At 27.9% G+C, this 12,017-nt stretch overlaps 2 protein-coding genes across 2 annotated transcripts, besides 3 other annotated features; both read left to right on the top strand.

The window, feature by feature from the left end:
• Positions 1–767: 767 nt before the first annotated feature.
• TVAGG3_1048980 (RNA polymerase II transcription regulator recruiting protein) lies at positions 768–1,397 on the top strand (the record flags this gene model as incomplete). Its single annotated transcript, XM_001325441.2, has 1 exon — positions 779–1,321. The coding sequence occupies one exon, from the start codon at positions 779–781 to the stop codon at positions 1,319–1,321; it is 543 nt and encodes a 180-aa protein (XP_001325476.1).
• A 120-nt stretch (positions 1,398–1,517) lies between these two features.
• Positions 1,518–1,554: a mobile genetic element.
• Positions 1,555–6,479: 4,925 nt separating this feature from the next.
• Positions 6,480–6,517: a mobile genetic element.
• A 637-nt stretch (positions 6,518–7,154) lies between these two features.
• Positions 7,155–7,987: a mobile genetic element.
• A 1,913-nt stretch (positions 7,988–9,900) lies between these two features.
• Positions 9,901–10,362, top strand: TVAGG3_1048940 (uncharacterized protein; the record flags this gene model as incomplete). The annotated part of the gene is made up of 1 exon (XM_001325442.2): positions 9,901–10,362. The coding sequence occupies one exon, from the start codon at positions 9,901–9,903 to the stop codon at positions 10,360–10,362; it is 462 nt and encodes a 153-aa protein (XP_001325477.2).
• Positions 10,363–12,017: the final 1,655 nt, after the last annotated feature.

Here is a 12,017-nt window from a genome sequence, read left to right as displayed (position 1 = left end):
TAAAATCAGATGAGACCAAAAATTTAAAATATAGCTAGATAAATGATGTCAAATCATCTTTGTTCAATAGAATTTTTTTCAGAAGAATAAAGCTATTGAAGTAAAAAATATTTATGGTTTAACATTATTGGGACTGAAAATTCTGTTTAATAATATAATCCTCAATCGATAAAGAATTTTTGAAAAATTAATCGTTGAGAATTTGATAATGAGTCTCAAAACTACTAAACAAATTATTAATTAGATTTATTATAATTAATTACATACAAACATCTAATGTGGTCATTCGTTTTCCTCACAATATTTTTAATAAATTATTTGATTTACAAATAATCAATTTGAATAGATTTGTGTTACAGTTTTTCAAATGTTTTTCGTGTCTTGTTAGAAAAAAATGCAATACATATGTTATATAGTATTTTTGCTTGCACAAGTGATAAATTGTACTATCAAAATCAAAAGATGTTCTCAATTACAGGTATGCATCTTTTTTCCTACAAAAATAATACTACTAATAGTGTTCTTCAAAATATTAATTAGTTGGACGCGTAATGCACAAAATTTTCTTCAGTCTACAATGGCAATTAATTCTATCGTTGAATATTTAAATTCTACTTTTGAGCAACTTGGTACTTTGATCATGTATATTCGTATACATCATATTTACCTTTAAAAATTGGTTCAACGTTACTAGCTAAACAGATTTTCAATCCATTCACAGTTTTATTCAATATTCAATTGAATGTTTTTTTACAGATATTAAATATTTGATAGATACATGGAACAATCACCAATGCAGAAGAGAACTCATGAGAAATCTTGCCACATTAAGTTCACACCTGAAGAAGATGATAAGCTTCGTGAGATTGTCGAGCAAATCGGCACATCTTCTTGGCCTAATGTTGCCAAATATCTTAAGGGCCGAACTTCCAGACAGTGCAGAGACAGATGGAATCACTATCTATCCCCACAGGCCAATCTCACTGAGTGGTCTGCTGACGATGAAGAGTTATTACTCTCATTGTACAGACAATACGGCACAAAATGGGCGTTCATTTCATCGCATTTTCCAGGAAGAACTGCTGCTTGCGTTAGAACCCACTGCTGTCGCTTGCAGAGGATTATAGAAAGAAATTCCACCAAGGCATCACAGACAATGCAACCTGTTCAACAAAGCCAAATCACTATGGTTAATATAGTTCCCGATTATAGTCCAATATATCAACCTCCATATATTCCACAGCCAGTTCAGCAATATATTCCTCAACCAAATCCTTATGCTTTTAACCGCTTGCCATCAATTTATCAACTTATCCTGTAATTGGTTCTGCGGATATTCACCCCTTGTTATTATGTTGCTTAAAACCTCATAAAGATGTGTTTTTTTGGATTTTTAATTCTGATTTGGATTTTATAGGCTATTCCCCCTACCATCTCTATTTCATCGATTGTATTCGAATTTTGTTTAGCAATATTTTCAAGAATTTTTTTAAATTGCTGAAAAACTTTTATTTGTGTAATAAGCAGAAATTCATCAAAAGTGACAGCTCTCAATTTTTTGACATTTGTAAATTCTAAATTGAATGAGAAAAATGAAATAATACTAAGCATAATACAATATTCTAGATTTAATTATAATTAGGAAAAGTTAGTTTTGAGAGTACTTTTCATAGGCATATAGAATGAAATCTTCTGAAAAATAATATCACATAAACTCATATTATTTTCTAATATATAACTATTTTATATAAAAATCAAATTCAATGATCTTAAAAGCGAAGGATAAACCTCAAAATTTACGAATATAATGAGTGGGAATATAATGCTTATCTATCATAAAACCATATGAAATATCAATTTTTGCTTTACGCCTAATTTTTGACGACAATTAGCAAAAAATGTTAAATGTTAACACTCAGTCCATTTGAATATGAAAAATAAAATTGACTTTGATTAAATGTTTTTATTTATCATGCAATTCTTCTTGCGACCAAAGATTTGAATGAGGATGTTTTATTGTCGTCTGGAAAAAGTGACAAAATTATTATTGTCGTCTAAAAAGGTGACAAATTATTATTGTCGTCTGGAAAAGTGACAAAATTATCATTGTCGTCTAAAAAATAGATTTTTCAAGCATGTTTCGGTACCTAAATAAAGGAAGAACATCAATTCCATCTATGTATATAGTATGCAAACACGCATGATATATGGAGTAGCTCTTTATCTGGCTAAAAATCCGATTATTTGAAAATTCGCATTGTCGTCTAAAACCGCCAGACGACAATAATAATACCCCGATTTGAATACCCTATATTTCCAACTCTTGGAAAATTTTCATGACCCCCTACCCAGGGTCCTAAAATGGATATTTTCCTCACACAGACACCGTGGTTTTTTGAGCCGGGAAATAAATAGCGCAGACAGTTTCTACATATAGAGACATGCTTATACTTAGAGTTTGACGGGAATCTAAAGTGATTTTTTTCTGCATCGCGAAATCTAATGCAATCTCAAAATCATGAAGAAACTGCGAATCGGAGCGCAATTTTTTAATATGTTAATATATAAAGGTACCCCTACTACTGCAAATGCTTCAAATGAAAATCTAAGAAATCAGATTAATTTGATCACATTAGTATAGTATTGGTCAAACCAAAAACTCATATGTTGATATATAGCCTATAGATATTCATATTATCTACTTTTCATTGAATTACATAAGATTTAATAATCTCATAAATATTCTTTTTAATTTTCCGAATTCCGTGTGCATTTAGATTGCCTATACCTGTATATAATAATTCTAGAATGGTTTGGTTAGATATTAAGTTTTTTAGATTAATTTTAACATTTTGATAAAACAAGCATTTGTTCCATTTTAGAATCGCCATTGAACTCTGGTTTGACTAACATGATGTTGTATGATCAAATAAATTCTAACTTCATGAGATAAATTTTGAAATTAGAAAATGCGATATATGACTCAAATATTTATCTGAACACATTTAACATTCAATGATAAACTAAAGTACTATACAGCCGATTCGATTTGGCTTATATTTTATATAATCAACAAATAATCCTATAAAATTGTGCTATTCACGTTGCTCAAAGATGTATTGAACATTCCCTACTTGTGTATTGATAAAATTAGATATAGATTCTAATGTAAATCGATATTTTGAAAATTCAATTTTTTCCAAAAATGTATGAATTCAAAAGTTCAGATTATATCTAGTCATTTTCCAACATTAATTTTGTGTTTTAGTTTTTGAGATATTCATTTTATTATACGTATTATTCAGAAAATTAAAAGAATTTGTGAGGGGAAACCGAGGAGATAATAAATATGTAAAGATGGATGAATAGACAATTTGAAAAAAAAAGCAATAATTTTGAGTTGTGTTTATCTCTTTATGTGATGCATATTTTCACGATCTGCCAGCAGAAATCGAATCAGCGGAGCCAGAAGAATCAGATTACGTGTGGAAAATAGGTTTTGAACGCTTAGATAGGGCTAAAATGAGACTTTATGAGGTGTGTTGTATAAATATAGTTTTTGCGATAATGTGTCATGAGATCAGAATATGAAGAGAGTAAATATGTATTATTGTCACAGGTTTATATGTGGGGATAGCTCGATAGAGTCTCTAAAAGAGATTAGTACGTGAGTAAGGCGATTTAATAAACAAAAGAAAGAAATAATTAAATTTTTTTTTAACTTCGAAAAGATTGTATGAAAGTGTCTTTGATTGTAAGATACATTTAGATCGACAAGAGTGTATTGTGCACTCTTGTCGGTCAAACTTCCGCATTCAAGTTATGAATGCGGAAGATTGTCTCATTCTGGGAGACATGCAGTGACAATGTCTCCCGGAATGAGACATGCAGACCGACAAGAGTGCACAATACACTCTTGTCGGTCAAAGTTTTGCACCAATTCTGATTGCGGAAGATTGTCTCATTCTGGGAGACATGCAGTGACAATGTCTCCCGGAATGAGACATGCAGACCGACAAGAGTGCACAATACACTCCTGTCGGTCAAAGTTTTGCAATCACATTCTGATTGCAAAAGATTGTGCTATTCCTGCATATTTTCTACGAGCCTGCTTCATAAAATTGAATCCTTCTATCCAAATTAAATGCGATTTCGCTAATCTTTCATCTAAAATCACTAATCAGAAGCATATTGCAAGTTAACTTGAACCGGCATGTTCCTCCTATCCTGTCTTTCAGTTCTTTCTATCAGCCATGGTTCACAAGGAGGAGAGCTTTGCGCACAATCAGACATAAGATTGCGGCAGAGGAACCGGGAAGAGAGCAGCTTGAAGCGGTAAGATGTCCGAATGCTGTCTCCCAGGTGTATCTGTCAGGCAAAGTTCACAAGGAGGAGAGCTTTGCGCACAATCAAACAGAAGATTGCGGCAGAGGAACCGGGAAGAGAGCAGCTTGAAGCGGTAAGCTGTTTTCAAGTCTTTAGTTAACAAACTTTAACAAAAGACATCTAAAAAATTTGAAATAATTGCAAAATAATGCCGTCAGGTAATGCGCACCTAAGGGAGGTGTTTTGCGGGAGCTGGGGGTATCTTGGTGAGTACTCAGGAGGCCAAGAAGGGCACCCCAACCGACATTTTGCTGACGCATTGTGTAAGCAACCATTCTGATAACCGCTCAAACCGTCGGGACAAAATAATTTATGAAATTATAAGTCATCTTTCTAATACATATTTTTGGAAGGGCGTAAGATACGCCAACTTAAATATATTATTAAATATGAGAAAATCACTCAACAAAAAAACAATTCTTTCAAAAAGTTTAAAATTTATCTTTCTAATACATATTTTTGGAAGGGCGTAAGATACGCCAACTTAAATATATTATTAAATATGAGAAAATCGCTCAACAAAAAAACAATTCTTTCAAAAAGTTTGACATTGATCTTTCTAATACATATCCTATGGAAGGAGTTTACATTCACAAAATAAAAACCAGTTCAAAATCTTATTACTCCTTGAATTAAAATCATTTAATTTCAAATCCATTCCAAATCCTTAAATCTGTATTAAAATCATTTTGCCAACAACCAACACAATACAAATTACATTTCCATATATCTTCTTGTCCATTTTAATTTTTTATCTCATTTTATTTAATTTTATTTAAAGCATATAGACATCGAGATCCTTTACACATAGTTATATAAAAGTCAAATACATAATAAATTCTTAATTCTAGAGATATCTCAAAATCTCAATTTTTTAATTTAAAATACCTTTCATTTTTCACAGTACTATCACAACAAACAAGCCATTTACTAATTAACACATATAAGAAAAATATCAAATTACAAAACAACTTTCAATATCATTCGCATCGAATTCTATTTTTTCATAATTATCAACTACATGTTATTATATAATATATGTCGGCGCATATTCCACTCTATACAAGTGTCAGACACACTCACACAAAGCTGTGAGATTCATACCTCTATCAGTAGGACTTCTCAAATCAAGAACACATATGTTTCACTATCGCACATCTGTGTAGGATCTAATTAACCCTTTGGACTGGTACTTCAAAATTTGATAATTTGATAATTTCATGTGATATCATCATTTGCCTTTAAAACAACTGTGCGTTAAACTAGACACATCATAATGCAAAATATCAAAGTTTGGGAGACTCCCAAAGTGTCTGAAACTGATCATAAGGGTGAAAAAACGTTTTCCAGAAGTTGGGAACGTAGGGTAAAATTTCAAAAAATAAGATAGCTTAAAAAATAATATACGGTAGTGTTTACTAATAGATGAATAGTATATAAATTCTATTAAAATGGATTTGATCCAAAAAAATATATAAAATTTGATCATAAATAAAATCGTTTTAAATTACTTCTTCATTTAAATTATAACAATTATTTTTGGTTTTATATTTTTTTGGATCAAATCCATTTTAATAGAATTTATATACTATTCATCTATTAGTAAACACTACCGTATATTATTTTTTAAGCTATCTTATTTTTGAAATTTTATTCAAATCTTTGGTCGCAAGAAGAATTACATGATAAATAAAAACATTTAATCAAAGTCAATTTTATTTTTCATATTCAAATGGACTGAGTGTTAACATTTAACATTTTTTGCTAATTGTCGTCAAAAATTAGGCGTAAAGCAAAAATTGATATTTCATATGGTTTTATGATAGATAAGCATTATATTCCCACTCATTATATTCGTAAATTTTGAGGTTTATCCTTCGCTTTTAAGATCATTGAATTTGATTTTTATATAAAATAGTTATATATTAGAAAATAATATGAGTTTATGTGATATTATTTTTCAGAAGATTTTGTGTTCTTCTTCAAAATTTTATTTTTTATTAAAAAGAATCTTTACAAAATATACATTTACTTTAATTAATATTTAAAAACGTGCTCTATCAAAAGTTCCAAAAATTCAATATTTTAGCTTTTCTGAGGTGTCACTTTTGATGAATTTCTGTTTACAACAAAAAACTTTTATTTGATTTAGAAATCAATTTGGTAGCATAGAGACAATCAAAATATAAATTTATTTAGATCTGATTCAGTTACATTGAATATGAAAATTATTTCGTTTTCAAATCACATTAAACATTGCACTGATTAATATTGGCTTGACATTGTTTATTTTTTCTGAAGACTTGGAAGTTAGATCAATTGAAATTTCTGAATAGTTTGTAAAATAAATTTTACATCTTAAAAGTAATGACCAACTATAATTTGAAATATATCATAACTCGATGATATAATATTATTTCAGTCTCTTATTTTTCTTTCATGAATTATTTTTCAAAACCAATTTTTACAGTTTTCATATTGAGCATAAAAATATAATTTTAAATCATAATATTCAATGACTAAAGTAATATTTGCCAAATTGGTTAAAAATTGTATTCTCGATGATTTTACAGGTTTTCCCCTAATTTTTCGTAAGTGATTAATAGTAAAATTTGGTTGTACACGCTGTGAAGATTTCATCGCTCGTTAATTGCATTATTTTATTGAATCTTTATGTCTAGAAAATTCTATCTTGCCTTTTATTTTTTTCTCGCTGTGAAACGTATTCGGTCATTTTTTTAAAAATTAATTTTTTGTTAGAGATAAGGGCTAAAACTCGGTAAACAACTTCTTTATGTCTAGAAAATTCTATCTTGCCTTTTATTTTTTTCTCGCTGTGAAACGTATTCGGTCATTTTTTTAAAAATTAATTTTTTGTTAGAGATAAGAGCTAAAACTCGGTAAACAACTTCTTTATGTCTAGAAAATTCTATCTTGCCTTTTATTTTTTTCTCGCTGTGAAACGTATTCGGTCATTTTTTTAAAAATTAATTTTTTGTTAGAGATAAGGGCTAAAACTCGGTAAACAACTTCTTTATGTCTAGAAAATTTAACATTCGTCTCCCATTTTTATATATTTGGTTTAGAATGTTCGAAAATGCGTAATATGGTCATTAATATTAATTGAAAAGAACCTTGAATTAATTCAATCTGATCTCACAAAATATTTTAAATTACAAACTTTGTAGTTTGAATAGATAATTAGTATTAAACTCAAATAACTAGTTTATTTTTGAATAAAAATTATTTGAATTCATTCAATTTTGTGAATTTTCCTTCAAAAATCAAGTTTAAATATCTTATTTGCCATATAATTATAAATACAATGAAACATATTCGAAATTGAAAAGAATGACTTTTTCTGTTCTTTCAATCATTCAATTTGAATTTTGCAATATTGGATTTCTCATTAAATAGCTATTAAAAACAACAAGCAATTTAACTTACATTCAAATTTATTTGTGTTATATTCAATCTTCTTAAAACTTATAATTTTCGGCTATAGCATGATTATATGCTATATAATATAATAAACCTATAATAGTATCATTCTTTCAAATATTTTAAGAGAAAACCGAAAAAATCTATTTTCGGTCTATAACAACATGGGATCTCTTTTTTTGCTATTTTCGGATCTAATTATAAAAATGCACATATATTCGAAATCAAACAGCACGAAAGCTCATCCATAGTTTTTTTTTTTTTTTTTTTTTTTTTTGATAATTCTTCACAATTCATCAATGTCATTGTTATTATCGAATTTTAGTTGGATTTTCTCTATTCATAATCAGTACTTAGTGATTTGAGCTCCAAATCATTCACCAGCTCAATTTTTTCTCAGTTGAGGGAAAAATTACTAATACTTTATTTACTATATCTTTTCTATTCATCAAACTATTAATAAATTTGAATATTATTCAAATTTTTCAAAGGAAATTGAAAATTTCAGTTTATTCAATATCAATTTGAAAATTGATGTTTGAACTTTTATTTAACGAGCTTCGCTTGCTTCATGAAGACACTTGTTTCATACTGACGATCAGCTAACTATTTATTCTATTTATTCTATTTCGATTTCTAAATTTATAAATTACAAATAATACTGCAATTCTCATCGATATAATTTAATGTTCTTTTTCACTCCTTTTAGATAATTAAGATTTGCAATACATTTTAAATTCCTTCTTCAATCATCTTTTTTTTTCAATAATAATATTCCACAAGCTCTTAATTACATTATATTTGTGATGACATCAGTAAATATGATAATTTAACTCCTAGTAATATCAATATGAAGAGAAAGGAGAACAGAATTGGATATTTTACCATCATTTTTGTTAAATTATTATCACATTCTAGTGTTAATCAGAGAAAATTATAAAACACTTGAGATCGAAATTATAATATTATTCCCATATTGAGACTAGTCTTGAAGAAAATCATACATCAATCAATAAGTTTGCAATATTCTAACATAATCATTTAAATATTACTAAAATCAAAATTCATCAAATTAATTTGGTATAAAAGTGAAATTTATGAATAAAATTAATATATACCATTTTCAAACCTTTTATGTTCTTAATGAGTTATTTAAGTTTTTAACTTAATTTCATGCATCCTATTTTCATGAAGAATTTGCTCCAAAAACATTTAGAGCTAATCACAAATTTTGTAAGCCATGAATTGATTCTACATAAAATACGTTTTAACCACTCATCAAGTCTATAATTTCAATTTTCCATGAGATGAATGATTTATCATTTGTAATTAACTATGATTTATATGAATAACTTATTTTAGGAACCAAAATTCTAATCTCGTCGTTTTATTTTTTAGAATCAGATTTCAGTTAAAATATTATATTTTCATAATGCCAATAACTACACATGCACATATAATAGACATTATAATCCAAAATTGGTTTTGAATTTATGCAGAAATGACTGAAAAGTTAAAATTCAATATTTGAAACATAAAACTACAATGTTTGATTCTCCATAAGAAAAAGAAATCACAATTAGACGTGCCGAATATCCCCTTCAATTCCATTTGAATTTAAAAATCTCTTAGGAAAGAAAAGTTCTAAGTTCATGATGTATAATGTAATAATCATAACTCATGAGCAAGCCGGTAAAAAACCTCCTGACATTCAAAATTGAATTTATTCATCTTTTTGTTAATAATCTAATGCATTTATTGTCCTTTATATCAAGCAACTGATGAAATATAAAAATATATCACGTACAGTTCAATAAATTGGTTGAAAGGATCTTTTCAAAATAAAATATGTGCTTTCAATTTTATTTGATTTTGTATTTGAGCATTGAAATTAATTAGCAGATTTTGAAATCAAGTATTTCTATAATATTCATGTATAGAATGTCATGCTAAGTATAATTCTAAAAACACAGGTAATTTTTAATGAAGAAAGTAAAATGAAAATTCTCAATTCAAATTGTATATTTTGAGAGGAGAAATTTGAATCAATTAGAACTATTTTATAATTGAACAATGTTTGTACAACCCCTATACCCGATTTCGAGTACTTATGATATGCCTCATCCAAAAGCAAAGTCTGCTCAATCGATCCGAGATAACGAGAAGGTTCAGAAGAGAGTCAAGTTTAATGGTGAGAAGCTCGATTATGTCTCAAACTATATTGACAAGTATTTCGGTGCTCATGTCACTATTGCTATCCTCACGAGCTTAGCTAAAATTGTAATGGGAAAGCATAAGGTCAAACTTGATAGATTGGCCCGCCGAAATAGAGCTGCATTGCTATGCTGGTATGCGGAAAACTGGGATATCATTCATCCAATCCTGAAGGAGAACGATTTCAAGAAGAAAATCAAAATAAAAATGCATTCATATCCAAATCATATTGATCGCAGTAACAATGAGATCCCAAAAGAAAGCTGTGATTATTACTATGTCGATCCGACTGATCTCACAGTATTGCTCAACTATCATTAAGACTGTTTTGTCAATGAAGATAGATGTTCATTCAATTGTTTATTTTTTGAATATGAATAAAACCGTTTTATTATGAATTGAGAGAAAAATTTGGAACTTTAACGTGTTTTCAAATAATTGAATTGATATAAAAATAATGCGATACTGAAAATATGTATAAATATGTAAGATTTACGAATTTTTAAAGGAATTAATTTATTGATCTTTGTGAAACCATATATTTGCTTCACATTGTATTGGATCCTTAATAATAAGGTCTAATGATCTTTAAATTTGATATTGATATCCGTAAAAATATGTGATTAGCATTTCTGAAATCATTTTTGAAAATTACGTATGCTGATCCAAACACATATCGATATAACTCATCATAATATGCATTGGAACATAATTTCCAAAATGAATGGTTTTAATTTTTTGAAAGTGTTTTGTATGAAATTCTGTTTGCTTTGTTACAGTATATTCCTATTATTTATTAATAAAAATACCTGTCAGTATGAGTTAATATATTTTTTTTGAAATTATTTTTTCCTGAGAGTTGGTTTATTTTATTTGTAACTTTTGTTGATCAATTATCAATCAATACATATATCTGAATTATTCTTCATATCTACGATGAATCAATATACAATAATAATAAAAAAGATAATAAACTAGAGTCATAAGTATTATTGAATTCAGAACTAGTCTATTTTCGGCATTTATTGTTACGATAGTGATTTATACCAAGAATTTGCATATTTTTAATTATATTTTTTTATTTCTAAGATTTCTTTTCGAGTAATTGTCATTTATGGATGAGATATGAATGAATTTATGATGATTATTCTGATTGCTCGGACATAGATATTGAGCGAGTTCTATTTCTTCTTGAAAAATTGGAATTCAGTGATATTTGAAATATATGACTTTAAATATTGAACAACTGATTTAATTTATTATCATATGAATATAGACAGGAAGTGGACCCATGACTATCATTGACATACAGGTATTCAGAAAATATTGAATTCAAATTTTCAAAATTTTATACAAAAATTTCTTAGGATTTGTTTTACAGGCAACGATTATTTTATTGCACTTCATTTTGATATTTCGCATCTTTTGTTTTTATACCAATCCAACCGCACTTTTCAAAGATCGTTATTTCTTGTCAATTATGGAAATTTGAAATTTCAAAATGACGAATATGCGGCTCCTTGCAGTCTGCGTTATCCATTATTGATTTCTTCGAAATATATGCCACATTTCAACTTTTAATTTATTAATTAACCTGTAAATTTGTCCTTATATTATTGAATTGCTTCACAATAATTTTATTCTCAAATTTGAATTGTATACAGTTTGAATTGACCTTTCTAATTATAAACATCCTTAAATTTTGATTTACTAGCCTTCGTTGATATATATAAAATATAATTTTAATAAAAATATCAGAAAAAATTGAGACTGATCAAAATGGCTTTAAACGTTGAGTTTAAAGTTCCAATCTTCATTTCAAGCACTGATTTAGTTTTCTGTTATATATGACACAATAAATCAATACTATTGAAATCTTTGAAATGATTATTTTTTCAGAGATTATATTCAAATTTGAAAAATTTTCAGTAAAAAACAATTGAAAAATTAAGAGGTCATATATATTAGTTCTGATT

The sequence above is a fragment of the Trichomonas vaginalis genome, chromosome I, assembly GCF_026262505.1.
Source record: "Trichomonas vaginalis G3 chromosome I, whole genome shotgun sequence".
Classification (NCBI taxonomy): Eukaryota; Parabasalia; order Trichomonadida; family Trichomonadidae; genus Trichomonas; species Trichomonas vaginalis.
The sequence above is the reverse complement of the archived record's forward strand: the minus strand, read 5'-3'. Positions and strand labels throughout refer to the sequence as shown.